The following is a 15882-nucleotide window of genomic DNA, read 5'->3' as shown; positions in this document are numbered from 1 at the left end:
GTGCCAGGCCTGCGCCAAATCTGTAAAATACTGCAAAAACATAAAATCTTACCAAATATATTTGTCTAATTTTTAGTCAAAATATCCAATCTACACTTAATATAGGACACAGTCACTTAAAAAGTAAGACTTAAGTGCTTTTTTTAAAATAATACACTTTAAAAAGAGAAGGGATCTTGGAAACATCTTGTTTTTATTATATTTTCCTAATACTAGTAAAATAAGGCTAAAATGAGTTTCCTCCGTATGTATAATATGAGTGAAGTGATGCGCGAAGCTCGCTCATGGTACAGGGAGTCCCAAACAGGAAGTGGCAAATTTTCCAATTAAACAGGAAATGTAAGATGTTCAACACTTCCTGTCATGGGCGGAGCTAGAGCAGGTTGTGCTGGACTACCCTGAAATCTGATTGGACACAGATTATTGACATGTCAGGGCACTGCATGTCTGGTTGAAAAGAGCTGCATTTTGAAATGAGTGACACACATTGACTTCTAGGTCCCTCCTGTACAATAGATGGCACTGCGTACCATGAAAAGTTCTAATCCACCTTAGTAGAAGAAGAAAAATGTTTGACTCAGATTTGAACTGAACATGTCGTCTGAACCAGGGACTTGACACCAAAGTTATATTGTGAGTAAACAACCATATTTTATGCCAGAAATGAGGTCCAGGTTGTTAAAAGCAGCTTTTCTCCTTTAATTCGGGTTGACTTTTATATACTTGTTTCTCCAGTGATTTCAAACAAGCAGGCAGCTGTTGATTCATGAGATATGACGTGAAGACGCTCAGGCTGAAAGAAATACAGGTAATTTACTCCTCCTCTGTTCAGTATAAAACCTGTGTAACCTCTTAATTTTGCTCTCTAAAGGACTTATTTTTAAATAACCTTAATTTTTCTGTCTGAGTGACACACCAGTGACACAACTTTTGTTAAATAAATCTAAAGTTATCTTCCTTAAACTCAAACTGAAAGCAAATCTCTACAACTTGATATAAATTAATTAAAACTCTAAAATCCAGCTTCCTGATGAAGTGGTGTAGAGGAGGATTTTCTTAAAAAGAAGACCTGAAAGTTCAGCGACAATTTGACAGAAAGTACATTTGAGATGAAAGCCTAGATTTGATGTTTTGGTGAAAGAAACTTTTGTATTTCTTTATAATTGATGTAAATAAAGTCCAAGACATATTCAGTGACTTGGAAATGTTCATGTTTCCATCCCCTGACTTGTCTGAAGAAAATTGGCAATAAAACTGATTATTATTTACAGGTTTTGTCAAGTTTTAGAGATTTGCTTTCAGTTTGAGTTTGAGGAAGATAATTTTAGAAAATTTTATTCTTTATATATATATATTTTTTTTTTTTTGAATTACTCATATTTAAAATGGCATAAACAAATTAAAATGTGTGAAATTCCAAGTGTTCCAATACTTTTGGAGGGCACAGTATCCTAACCTTATGATGAGTGCAAAATGAGTGTGGTATTATTATTGTTTTGTTTAAGAATGTTTAATTTTCACTGTTGCTTCACTTTGTGTGATATCATAGTCATATTGTATATCTTATTGATATGACAATATTGAGATGTGATAATTTGGCCATATTGTACAGCCCTACTGTCAACTAGCTGAAATGTTTGAATGTTAATTTACATCTACATTAAAATAATGCTGAATGTGCTGAAATGTTTTAGCCATGCTCCTGATCCCCAGAACCATTCTACTGAAAAAAGTCTGAAGGACCTAAATGACTTGGTTATGGGGAGGAGCTCCCCCCAGAATCTGAAGGTTTTTAGCCATGCTTATGGTCCCGTGAAGCATTTCCTCAAAAAAACAAAAACAAAAAAAACATCTGAAGGGCGTAAATGACACGGTGTTGAAGAGCTTCGCTCGTTCATGTCTGTGACATATACATATTAATAATGATGATAATAATAAAATCTGCCAATGGAACAAGTGAAAATTCATTTAAGATTCATTGAAATAAGGTCATGAAATCAGCTGGAAAGAAATTGATTTGGCTTGTAGTGTGAAGTGTTAAAACATTCATTTGTACAACGTGGACAGAACACAATATAATTAAAACAGGAGCTCAAAACTCTTACAGTGAGTTAAAAAATTGTTTTGCCATGATGTTTCCAAGACTCTTTCATTTAGCAAGATTTTTGAGATATATTATCTAAAAAGTCCACATATCTTGCTGAAATTTTGATTGTTTGATTGTTGTCTTGTGTTAAGTGTAGATTACATATTTTGATGAGAAATAAAAACAAATATACTTTGTATCTTTGGGGGATAGTCATATATATATATATATATATATATATATATATATATATATATATATATATATATATATATATATATATATATATATATATATATATATATATATATATATATATATATATATATATATATATAATGATGTGCCAGTTCTCCATGTAATATGTAGTTGCATCAGCAAGGGCATTCAAACCTTGTCCCAAATCAACATACAGATCTGTGTCGCATCTGCAGTGGTGACCACAAGCAAAAATGGAGAAGCTGAAAAAAACTTACTATGAATATGTTGGTATAATATTTAGGTTGGCGCCTGGAATAAAAATCATTCATTTTTAGGGTGAAGGGCGTGGAGCTATATAGTCCATGAGCCAAGCAGGTTTTCGGTATCACTTAAGGGGAATAAATAACACTTTGAATCCAGCCTCAGTGTATCATGGCCTACACAAAAAATGTATGATAACCATCTCATGGTGGTAGCTGTAGCCAGGTAGGGGTCAGTGAAGAATTACACAGAGGTCAAACTTTAAAAATGCTCCAATCATGTTGAAAACTATATCACATTAATTGTCTGGTCAAAACGATTCCAAAAAGGTATAGTTTGGACTATCTCTGATGGAATGCAAAAATGGTGACAAAGGTCAATTTTAGTTTGTACAAAAGTTAAAGTTGCTCCAATTTCAGTATAAAATGATGCAAATTATTGGTTGAAATAAAAGGATCAATAAATGGAATAGTTTTGACTGTGTTGAATGTTTGGTCTCCAAGGTAAAGGTCAAACAAGGTCAACATGTATTGGATTCTATGACATGTGACATATGTTGCCCTGTAACATGATAACTAAGCATGACAGATGTTGCAAACTATTCCTTTTTAGAACCCTATTAACCCAAACAATAATTTGCATCATTTTTTTTTTTTTACTGAATTTTAGCAACTTTAACTTTTGACCCCTGTACAAACTGAAATTGACCTTTGTCACCATTTTTGCTGTTTTTACCCCATAACTCCAGACCATTCCATCACAGATAGTCCAAACTATACCTTTTTGGAATCGGTATGATCAGACAAGTAATATGATATAGTTTTCAGCATGATTGGAGCATTTTTAAAGTTTGACCTCTTCTGTAATTCTTCACTGACCCCTACCTGGCTACAGCTACCACCCTGGGATGGTTATCATACATTTTTGTGTAGGCCATGATACACTGAGGCTGGATTCTAAGTGTTGTTTATTCCCCTTAAATGGTACCGATTTGGTCAAAATTGATGAGTGGCTCATGGACTAATTGAGTACTGCAAGCTCCAGTACTCTTCCAGTTAGAAGTGTTAATGTGTAGTTACAACTGTTGCTTTCATGCTTATAAGTTTTCAAATTGACAGTCAAAGTCTGTCATTCTGCACAGGATGTATTTCCACTGTCGATCTCTGAAACAAAGAACAAGATATAATAATTCTGTTATTTCAACAAGCAGACAGCTGTTTTTCCTTCATTTTCCTCTTATGTGTGCCAATAAATTCTCGTCCCATGTGCGCATTTTCCAACTCAGTCATGGGAGGATTTCAGCTATTATTAGAGCAATGTGAAATATTTATCCAGCCTGCTGCAGCATGGGATCAGAATTTATCAGTTTAAAACAAAAAATACTCTCTATGTAAAGGTGTTGGCACCAAACCTTAACACTCCACTGAAGGTGGTCTGGGCACCGCGGATAAAGTAGCCGTACGTTGGGACAACCATCTCCGCCTCTTCTCTGTAGTGTTCTGGAACATCAGTGGTCTTCCTGTGGGAAGCATCAAAGACGTATTTAATGATGTAATGAGTGATAAAGTGAAGTCCTTCAAAGTGTCTATGACAGCATGCATACATGCAGGAGTAGGGGCAGCGGCGTTTGTAGTAGCAGCAGTAGAACTGCCATTCCCGGTCAAGAAGAGACTCAAAGTACTTGCTCTGCACTCCGGCGACCAGGCCATTGCGGGTGCATGTCGAAGTCCTGCAGAGAAATGTACCAAAGTCAGCGACAGCACTACAGGTTTGTTCTTAGTGGGTGCCTCATTACTGAACAGATTTTGCACATATGCTTTTTAAAATCAAATTAAGGAACCTACTGCATGCACTTGTTAATTTAAACAACACTGTGAAGACCCGAGGGTAAGTGTGGAGAATTTGGAAGATATCTAAGCAGAATAACACAAAATCTACAGTTAGGAGCACATGACACCAACAGGATACAGGCTAAAGCTCTATAGGTGGTGCTGTTCTCCATCATACTGTCTGAATGTGTGAGTATTATCCTTCCAGTTCTGGTTTTCGCCAGGTTCTGATTCCTGGATAATGTCATTCCATTTTTAATTTTAAAAGTGAGGAGGAGGGGGAGAAGGAGTAACAGGAAGACAGAGGTCGGGAATGAGAGGAGCAGTAGCAGCCAATAAACCAGTATTGATCAGTATGTCTGTTATGTTTATATTTGAAAACTGTTTTTCTTTTTTACTTTTACTTTTGATGCTCTGTGTGCTTCATACCCTGTGTGCTGCTACACAATGCTGCTGGAACCTCAATTTCCCTGAGGAAGTCTTCCCAAAGGATCATTAAAGTTCTATCCTAATCTAATCAAATTCCAAATCAAAATGCTATCTTAGTTAATTAATTACGTTCTACCTTAATTCAGTTAATGCATGAACAATTTCTGATGTGTGCAGTAGAAACTGGAGCCTCTGTAATGGGCCTTTCACATTGAACGCGTCGGAAGCGTGAAAGGCATCAAAAACCAGTTTAAAAAGCATTATTTTCAATGAGACGCGTTGCTTTTTAGATGCGTCAGAAGCACCGCGTCAAAAGCCGAGCTAAATCGACGTTTCTGACGGGAGGGCGCATTGCCGCTTGTCGGCAGGCAAAGGAGGTCAAAGTTCAACCCAATCCAACTTTCGACGCTCTGAGCTGTGACGTACCTTCCCGCTGTCCAATAGGAACGACGCGTCGGGCCAAAACACGGAAGACTAGTGATCTGTACAAAACAAACTTGTCACAGGACTGCTCCTTTATGGAGCAGTTTTCTGAAGAAAAATCCTTGGAAATGTTTTTTGTTGTTGTTTGTTACCTCAAAATTTCTGATTACAGTTAAAAAAAAAGTTTAGAACACTTGTAATTAAAATAGCTAAATAAATCAATAACTGGTTCTTTAGGAACCTTTCATCTGTAAATTATAACCACCTGTTATTTCAGATTCGATAATTTCTTGTTTAACATAAGGAACCTCGGACATTTATTTTTAGACAAAATAACGGACATTTGTACATTTTTTAAGTCTGGTAGATTATTTATATCTCATTTCAACCAGAAAAATAGACACTGTAAATAAATACAAATGTTTATTATAAATGCAACAGGAAATAATTTAACAATGACTGCAGTGTGATTGTAAAGTAGGATTTCTGTGACATAAACCTGATAAATAGATAGATAGATAGATAAGAACTTTATTGATCCCGAAGAAAAGTACATTTGGTCATGATGATTTTTTTTTTATATATAGTCATTTCAACTTGTAATTTTGTCAAAATATGTCATTGCCTTTAATGTTGTTATCAGGACAGAGTCATTTCTAAAATATGAATTTGAGTGCAATAAGTGGAGAGCTTCTACTTGTGCAAATGTCTTTGGACTTTGATTCGGGACATTTTTAATGATCCGTTCATTTATTGTTAAAATATAAAATGAAACAGCTTTTTAAAAAATAACAAAATAGTTGCTGTTGAAAGAGCCTTTTATTTAGATGCAGGTGATGTTCTGCTAGATTCTCTGGACCAGATAAAGGTCTCTTCTGCAGCTTTGAACTCTGGTGGTGTTGCTGAAGACAATTTTGTCCTACTTTGAAGAGCAGAGATGTTTTCTTTCGACTGGATTTCACAGTGTTCAGCTCATCAGTGGAAGTTTGGTTGTCTGCACAGCAAATGTTCCTGATTGGGACAAATAAAAATATTTCTTTAAATATAAAGAAACACTAAACAGTTTATATATAAACAAAAAGAAAAAAATGGAAAAAAAACGATGGGAAAAAAACGCCAGAAAAAATAAGTTATTTAAAGCTGAGCTTTTGTGGTGTCCGAAAAAAGCTGTAGCTTTATTTGGTAAAAATAAAAAAGACTGAACCATTTACAAATTAAAGCGTTCACTCAGATCAACTGTGCTAAAAGGCTAAGCTAACATTAGCTGATCATTATCATGTTTTATTTTTACATTATTCTCACCTCGATAAAGCTGCAGAACTAAACTCCGTTGGGCAAACTGGGACTTTGCATATATCCAAAAAGTGGGAGATTTTGGACTGAGTGGGTTTGCTCCATCTCCCCGGCTGCCTGCCTCGCTCTGCACAGTGATGATGCCTGAAGGCCGGCTTCTCCATGCGGGTCGGCCCGCTGTCGCGGTTCGATCGATATCCCACCAAGTCGTCAGTCCTCCCTCGGTCGGCGTCACTCTGAAAAGTAGCTGAAAAAAGCTTCTCCCAGCAGGGTGATGGGAGAATCGTTCTGCTGTTTTTTAAAGCTTTTTTTGTGGTTCAGGCGACGCAAATTCAAGGTGGCGATAGCTGAACTTTTTTCAGGTTGTGGAAACAGCCAGAGTGTGATGTAGCAATCTCCGCCTGCTTGCCGCTTCCAAAGCAAAGCATCTAACGTCACGGCGCGTTGGAAAAGCATCCGATGGATTGGAAAGCGTTGAAGCATCACGCTGAAGCGTTCAATGTGAAAGGCCCATAAGACTGAATCATTCAGAGGAGTGAGACACTGTGGCTAAAAACAGGTTGTTTAAATTTCAAAGTGAGATTATTGGGCTTGTTGGTGGAGCTGCAGGCCCATCCACCCCACCCTGGAGCCACCGATGTTTAACATTCATTTACGCATTGTTTGAGTACAGGTCCTGGTGTGTTGACACCTGAAACATGTTTATGGCCCTTATGGTTCGCTGTAATCACAACACATCTATGGTCACCAGCTCCAAGCTGTAGGATTTGCTGCATATGTCAACTTTTGCCATGGCAACACGAGTCCAACCTGCAACCATTTAGCCCAGGAACAGAGGCTGAAGGGTGCTGTAATTCATGTGTCTGTGTTAAAGGGAGTGTGGCAGTGACACAGTGTTTGTATGGTTTGAATCACTTAGCTGGTTCAGTCTGTACTCCGTGTGAAGTTCAGAGACGATGTGCTCTCCAACACAGACGTATTTATCTGCGGTGGCCCAGTGGCTCATTAAAAAGAGATGTTGGGCTACGATTCCCCCTCCAGACTACTCCCTGAATCCATAATACGATTCCATCTAACTAGTTTATGTGTCATTACGCCATTTGGAACAGAGACTTACAGGAATGCATTTGCTGGCTGGATCTACAGAAAGTCCAGAGCTGTGCTGCTTTGCACATCTTCACACTGTGTACTGAGCCGTAAATTACAAAAGTTTTTTTTTTTTATGCTGCATCATGTGGCCTATAAAATACGGCATGAAGTCTCCGAAGTAGGAGCAGCACAGTCTGTTGGATGACACTTGTTAATATTTACTGGAGGGAACATGGTGTTCTCAGGAACTGTCTGTGGAAGACTCATATGTGTTGTGGAGAGACTGTTGGACACTGACAGGTCCAGGAGGGCCCAGCTCACTGAGGGAAAAAAATAATTGTACCATATGTTCATATAATTACACATCCACACCCTCAAAGCCTGAGATAACATGTTTTCTGTTTAAACCAGATGAGCAGCCATTAAACTGCAGTTTTCTGCAGAGACCTACGTACTACATTTAAAAGCTCCTCCCCTTTTTTGTGGACATGCCCCAAAATGCTAAGGAGTTTTTTTTTTTCAAGTTAGGTCCTGCCCTCTCAACAAATTTTGTGAAAATCTGTTATGATTTTTTTGTTGTTGTTTTTGTTTTTGTTTTTTGGGTTATTTTCAATGTTTCTTTTGAAAAGCCATTCTTTTTTTTCTGAACCCACCTTTAAAATGTGTTTTTATTATTATTATTTTTAGTAAAATCAAACAGTTTGTGTAAGTTTTATGATAATCTATTCCGATAAGACTTTTTTTCATTATTATTACTACTACTACTACAGCTACTACTACTTTACAGCCTTAAAATGTAGTGACCCTATTCAAACATTTTCACATTGTTTCTGAAAAAGCACTCATTAATAATATGGCATTTAATATTTTTCTCTTCTTTTTTTTTTTTTCTTTTTTTTTTAAATGTGTTTGCCACAATTACATGGAACTAAGGAAAAAAAAAATTATGGACTTTACTCCAGAACAAGTAGCAGTGGTTTTGGCGGCTACAAGAAAATAAAAGAAAGAGATAAATAAGCTCACTTCAACATATATGTAATTTCAAATACACCTTCTTGTAATTTCCATCATGCATGTGATCATAATTCCCTGATGCATGTCAACAAGGTGGCACAGGTATATTTACATAAGCAAAGCAAACTTAATTATCGATCTGATCCATAAAAGTGAACCAAATTACAAGATGATACAACTTGTTATTATGGTATGGGATTTTGCCAACTTCTGATTGGTCCATTTGCCACTTTCTGAGCTGTACCACATGCCGAGTTGACTGCTGGTGGAGCCAAGTAGACCGCACATGCGAAACGAGTACACCTCGCATGCAGCATAGTGCTAGCTAATCGAGCGACGCCTTCTATCGATAACGACCGATCAGATAACGCGATACAAGGCCTACTTTGGCTGTCAGTTTGTTGACAAGATGGCAGAAGACAGGTTTGTGTCCGTTAGCGACACCGACTTAAAACTAATTTTACGTGAAAAAGATGCGAAGAACACCCGCAGAAATACACAGTCAGCAGCCAACCTGTTTCGCAAGTACATCACTGAAAAGGGGACATGCGCCCAACTTTGAAACTTATGACAGACGGATGCTTGGCAGAGTACTCGGTTAATTTTACGTGGAAGCTAGACAGGCGAATCGTGAACTTTATAAGAAAACAAGCTTGATGACTCTTCGTCACGGACTTAACAGGCATCTCCAGTCGATCGATGGGACGTCAGTTGGTGCAGTATGACAGTAATAATAGTTGAAACTTGAGATTGATTTTTCAGTTTTAGTATGTTTGACAAACTCCCAATTTTCTTGTTTACCATATAATAAAGCAGTTATAGACTTTTGATTTCGGTGTACCCGTGATTACCCGTGACTGGTCAGGATGGGGTTCACCTCGACCTTGGCATAACCACGGGTACACCTCATCAAAAGTCTATAATTGTATATTATTGAATTATTGTACTAAAACCTGTAGGGGATTGACATTCATTTATTTACCTATTCATTCACTCACATTTTACAGGGTAACTGCATAGGGTTTGGCCAAAGTTTAGGAATAGGGCAGTGCAGGCTCGTTTTGAGGGCGGGCGCTAAAGGGGTAAAATATGACGCGTATGATATAATTTCTCTACTTCCAGGGACAGAAACACAGCGTCTTCCCTTCTCCACTGGGAACCGGAAAAAACTGCACTTTTCACGACTGCTTCGGTGACTGCACCCGAGAACAAAACAATCAAATCCAGTGCAACTTTATTTATAGAGCACATTAAAAGTACAACAATGCTTTACAAATAAGACAATACAAAAAAAAGATACAACAAAGATGAAACAAAAATAAGCAAAAAAAAAAAAAGTGACCAACATGACTAACACTGACTAGAACATGAATTTTGAAATGCCTTAGAGAAAAGATGTGTTTTTAAATGAGACTTAAAAACATCTGAAGAAGGAGCCAGCCTAACATCCATAGGCAACTCATTCCATAGTTTGGGGGCCACCACAGCAAAAGCTCGGTCACCCCGGTGTTTCATTCTCGATTTGGGGACATCAAGAAGTAACTGGTCAGCTGATCTGAGAGACCTTCGAGGGGTGTATATATGCCCCTTGAAGGCATATATACATATGTATGAGGTCTGCCAGATACATGGGAGCCAAGCCACTCAAATCTTTAAAAGTAAACAATAAAACTTTAAAATTAATTCTAAAATAGACAGTCAACCAGTGTAGAGAGGCAAGAATAGGGGTAATGTGCTCACATCTACGTGTTCCTGTCAGGAGACGAGCAGCAGCTTCCTGGACCATTTGTAAACGCGATAGCGAAGCCTGATCAATACCAACATAAAAGGGCATTACAATAATCCAGGCGAGTGGTTACAAATGCATGCAAGACTCTTTCTAAATCTCAACAAGATAAAAAAGGCTTAACTTTAGAGAGTTGCCTCAGCTGAAAAAAAAGCCATTTCTCACCACTATTTATCTGCTTGTTCATTTTAAGAGCTGAATCAGTTTTTAGTCCAAGGTTGGTTACAACTGGTTTGACACAGGATTTGAGGGGCCCCAGGTGGAATGGTAAAATACCTGCCCTACTTGGCCCAAATATAATGACCTCTGTTTTATTTTCATTAAAATTTAAGAAATTCAGGGCCAGCCATGCTCTGATTGTTGTGAAAGTGTAGTGACAAGGACCCACAACAGGGGGTGCAAATGAACGGTCAATAGATGAGCCAAAAAATAACAATTTAATGTTGTGAAGGTGCACAACGAACATACAGACAATCTCAGAATATGATTACAGTCAATCCACAAAGGTGACGTGTGGGCAGGCTTGAGGATAGAAGACGTCTGTCCTGAGAAGAGCCGGAACCACATGATTTCCGCCGCCACCGAACCTGGTGAATACTGGAGCCGCCAAGTCCCGAATTCCCAGGTGATCACCGTCCCCAACTGTCGGATCTGGTACTGCTGGCGAAGAACAAAGACAGTCAAGTGTGGGTGTGTGTACACCCCGTAACAACAACGGTGGGAATGCCACCTCCACCTCTCACTCAATATTCTGCTGAGTACCGCAGTGATTCCTCAGGGGAAAAGAGTGCCGTCCTGCACTCACTCAGCTTCCACAGAAAGAGGAACCGGTACTCCTGCAAACACTCACAATATACAGATATATTGCAAAACACAAACGGCTGAGTCTATTACCTCCAAAGAAGTACGATATCTCAGCAACGACGTCATAGTTCCGTTCAGCCGGGGTCAACCTGCGTGAAAAGTAGGCACACGGGTGAAGAACCTTATCAGTCTCTCCGCTCTGGGATAGCACGGCTCCTATCCCTGAGTCAGAGGCGTCCACTTCAACCACGAACTGGCGGCTAGGGTCAGGCTGCACCAAAACTGCGGAGTAGAGAACTGTCGTTTCAACTCCTTGAACGCGGCTTCGCACTGATCCGACCAGGTGAAGGGGACTTTTGGAGAGGTCAGGGCTGTCAGGGGGCTAACTACCTGAATGTAGCCCTTAATGAACCTCCTATAGAAATTAGCAAAGCCGAGGAACTGTTGCAGCTTCCTACGGCTTGTTGGTTGGGGCCAATCTCTCACCGCCGCAACCTTGGCCAGATCAGGGGCGATGGAGTTAGAGGAGATGATAAACCCCAGGAAGGACAAAGACGTGCGGTGAAACGTCTTCAGCAAGATCGTGGTACTCAACCGGCACTGCCGTCAGATTGGGAGGGACTTTGACCTCCTCCTTAGCCTGTAAACCGGGAGGAACCGAGGATCCTAAACACACCCAATGGCAGGTTTCACTCCACTGAACCACCACCCCAGACGGCCAATCAATCCGGGGATTGTGCTTCAACATCCATGGGAAGCCCAAAATCATGCGGGAGGTAGAAGGAGTTACAAAAAACTCAATCTCCTCCCGATGGTTTCCAGACACTACCAGAGTTACTGGTTGTGTCTTGTGTGTGATTAAAGGGAGGAGGGTGCCATCTAGTGCCCGCACCTGCAATGGCGAAGGAAGCGCCACCAGAGGGAGCCCTACCTCCCTTGCCCATCTGCTGTCTAGCAAATTCCCTTCTGACCCCGTGTCCACCAGTGCTGGGGCTTGAAGGGTTAAATCCCCGCTCAGGATTGTAACTGGGAGTCGTGTGGCAATCTGTGTGTGTCCCACGTGAATGTTTTGACCCCCCCTTAGCCCAGTCTCTGAGGGCGGTTGTTGTTGTGGCCGTTTGGGGCAGTCTTTCTGTATGTGCTCCTTTGAGCTGCAGAGAAAACACTCCCCGTGGACCAGCCTCCTCATTTTGGCCCTGTGCGTTTCCCTAACAACGTCAGCAGGGGGAGCTGTTGCCCCACGGAGCGCTGCGGCTGTGGCGCGTGGGGAGGGCGGCCCCTTTTCGAACCCGGAAGGGAGAAGGACGGCGCGTATCCGGCCACGTCCTTCACCTCGCTCCCGACGGCGTTCCTCCAACCGATTGTCTAACCGTATAACGAGATCGATAAGCCCATCTAAATCCCGCGGTTCCTCCTTAGCTACCAGATGCTCCTTCAGGACCGATGACAGTCCGTTTATGAAGGTGGCGCGGAGCGCAACGTTATTCCAGCCGGACCTCGCAGCCGCGATGCGGAAGTCGACTGCATATTCGGCTGCGCACTGGCGCCCCTGTCGCATTGACTGCAGCATTGTTGAAGCGGTCTCTCCTCTGTTAGGGTGATCAAACACTGTTCTGAACTCCCGCACAAACCCAGTGTATGCTGATAACAACCGTGAGTTCTGTTCCCAGAGCGCCGTAGCCCAGGCGCGTGCCTTACCCCGAAGCAGAGCAATCACATAAGCTATTTTACTAGCATCTGACGCGTACATGACGGGACGTCGTGCGAAGACGAGCGAACACTGCATGAGAAAGTCCGCGCACGTCTCCACACAACCTCCGTATGGCTCAGGAGGGCTTATGTATGCTTCAGGGGATGGTGGGAGGGGTTGTTGAACCACCACTGGAACATTCATATCCTGCACAGGGTCGGCAGGAGGAGGAGCTGCAGAAGCGCCCTGAGCGCTCGCCGCCACTTGCGCGGAGAGAGCCTCCACCCTGCAGTTCAGGAGGATGTTTTCCTCAGTCATTTGATCCAACCGAGCCGTAAAGGCGGTGAGAATGTGCTGCAGCTCACCAATCACGCCTCCTGCAGACGCCTGCGCTCCCTGCTCTCCCATTGGTCGTTCAACAGCCGGGTGACGCCCCTCGGAGTCCATGACGCTGGCCGAGATATCCTGTTGTGAAAGACCCACAACAGGGGGCGCAAATGAACGGTCAATAGATGAGCCAAAAAATAACAATTTAATGTTGTGAAGGTGCACAACGAACATACAGACAATCTCAGAATATGATTACAGTCAATCCACAAAGGTGACGTGTGGGCAGGCTCGAGGATAGAAGACGTCTGTCCTGAGAAGAGCCGGAACCACACGATTTCCGCCGCCACCGAACCTGGTGAATACTGGAGCCGCCAAGTCCCGAATTCCCAGGTGATCACCGTCCCCGACTGTCGGATCTGGTACTGCTGGCGAAGAACAAAGACAGTCAAGTGTGGGTGTGTGTACACCCCGTAACAACAACGGTGGGAATGCCACCTCCACCTCTCACTCAATATTCTGCTGAGTACCGCAGTGATTCCTCAGGGGAAAAGAGTGGCGTCCTGCACTCACTCAGCTTCCACAGAAAGAGGAACCGGTACTCCTGCAAACACTCACAATATACAGATATATTGCAAAACACAAACGGCTGAGTCTATTACCTCCGAAGAAGTACAATATCTTGGCAACGAGGTGGAGATGACGTCTGGTCTTTATGGAGTGAGATGATGTAGAGTAGATGGGTGACAGCTGTCAAGAGATAATGAGTGACAGCTGTCACCCCCGGCTGTGTCCGTGGCGGCAGCGCCCTCTCGTGTCTGAAGCCCGCACTTCAGGCAGGGCGCCCACTGGTGGTGGGCCAGCAGTACCTCCTCTTCTGGCGGCCCACACAACACTGATGTCCTTAAGACATTCTAACAGAGGTCTAAAGGAGTTCAGGTTATTAACAGTACACCATTTTCCCGTGTGAAGATATGCTATGTATATATTGCGCAACAGGAGTGACTGTCCCCATAAGTGGTCAAATCCCGTGATATCACATCAAATGTTCTCACAAGCATTCATGAATATATGTTATATTATATTATATAGATAATAATTTTGTATTTCCTGTATTTTCTCTTTTACAGATCCATCCCACATTTAACTGGTTTTGATTCCTGGTCAAATAATATATAACCTTTTCATCAAAACAGTGGGAAAACAATGTTTCTTTAACATATTTCAAATGAACCCAACAAATCAGAAATCCGTGATGGGTGAACTGAAAATAAAATGAAGTGATGGTACAGAGAAATGTTTTGCAGGCTACTGAGCCTTGAAATGGTCAAACTGCTTCTTTTCACAGCTGTGGGTTGTTCCTCCTTTCTTTTTTTCTTTTTTTTAATGCTTTGGAGGTTTTTTCCACATGATGCATACCAGCACCAAACGAGAGGTTTGTTGCTACAACAGCAAAGTTCATGCAGGTGCTGTGTGGGTCTGTGTCGTAAAAACGTAAAGGCATTCTTTGTTTGACCTATACTTCCAACTATTGATTGGAGCAATAATCCACAAATGGGTCAGAGATATTCTTCAAATGATTTCCATCTTTATCTGAAATCGATGTCCTTCTGAAGCACTAATCGAGCCCTCCTGCATATTTAAATATATGACATGAAAGAGACAAACGAGTGTTTTCTTTCAGTAACAGAGAAACTCTACAGATAAATGTGAGGATGTATTTTGCTGAAACATTTATTCTGTATGTGCAGCCTGTCAGACGCCTCTCTTTTATCATTCCACACCATTTATTCATTTCACTGACATTAAGTTCTCTGGCACCCAACACAGTGTAATGGCTTTTGCAGCAACGTGCCTCAAACCCTCACAAAAATTTACCAGATCAAAGTCAGTGTGTCTCTGGTCCACAGCCAAGACATCAGTCCAAATAAGACAAACTTAATTTGTGTTCATATTACAGGTCAGTTAAGATCAAACTGACAGATTTAAGTGCAAAACACTAAACATTATGTGCAGCGTGCCACAGGTCAATAACACGTACCACTCCATCCCGGCACGGTTGATGTCATCCCACCAGCAGTCTGAGGGCTCCCCCAGACCCTCGGGAGTGGGCTGGCACTCAAACGACCACAGGCGGTCGGAGCCATCAGTCTCGCTGAAGTAGCTCCTGATGGCCACCAGGGCCTCCCCATGGGGGCACTGGAAGTTGAAGCCCTGGCGGTAGCCGTTGACCCAGCCCATGTCGTGGTGGTCTTGGTACTGAGCGTCCACCGTGGACAGTAAGGACAGAGCCAACACCACCAGAAGTAAATCCATACTGCAATCTGCTGTGCTCCCTCTCAGCTGCTTCACTTTAAACTCCTCCAAACTGTTTGTAATCCAGATGTTTTATATCCAGAAGGGATGTGTAATTTGTGCCTGATGGGACAAATCCAAAAGTGGATCTCGCTTGACATTTTAAGGTGGACTCTGAAACAGAGCCTTAACAAACTCTTACCACATACGCGGGTGGACCTTAAAAATGGCAGGAGCTTGAGTTATTTATGTGACACATCATAGGCTCTGAAAAATGCATTCACACAATCACCATCTGAGTCTAAACAACAGTAAAACTGGAGTAATTGCTCTGGTTGTTTTCCTTACTAAGTGA

At 41.5% G+C, this 15882-nt stretch overlaps 1 protein-coding gene across 1 annotated transcript; it reads right to left on the bottom strand.

Moving 5' to 3' along the window:
- Positions 1–3454: 3454 nt before the first annotated feature.
- dpt (dermatopontin) lies at positions 3455–15661 on the bottom strand. Its single transcript, XM_034179127.1, has 4 exons — positions 15274–15661; positions 4152–4277; positions 3960–4067; positions 3455–3711 (listed from the first exon to the last, which is right to left on the bottom strand). Exons 1-4 carry the CDS (start codon positions 15546–15548, stop codon positions 3645–3647), a joined length of 576 nt encoding a protein of 191 aa, XP_034035018.1. The 5' UTR covers positions 15549–15661; the 3' UTR covers positions 3455–3644.
- Positions 15662–15882: the final 221 nt, after the last annotated feature.

The sequence above is a fragment of the Thalassophryne amazonica genome, chromosome 10 (assembly GCF_902500255.1).
Source record: "Thalassophryne amazonica chromosome 10, fThaAma1.1, whole genome shotgun sequence".
Taxonomy (NCBI): domain Eukaryota; kingdom Metazoa; phylum Chordata; class Actinopteri; order Batrachoidiformes; family Batrachoididae; genus Thalassophryne; species Thalassophryne amazonica.
The sequence above is the reverse complement of the archived record's forward strand: the minus strand, read 5'-3'. Positions and strand labels throughout refer to the sequence as shown.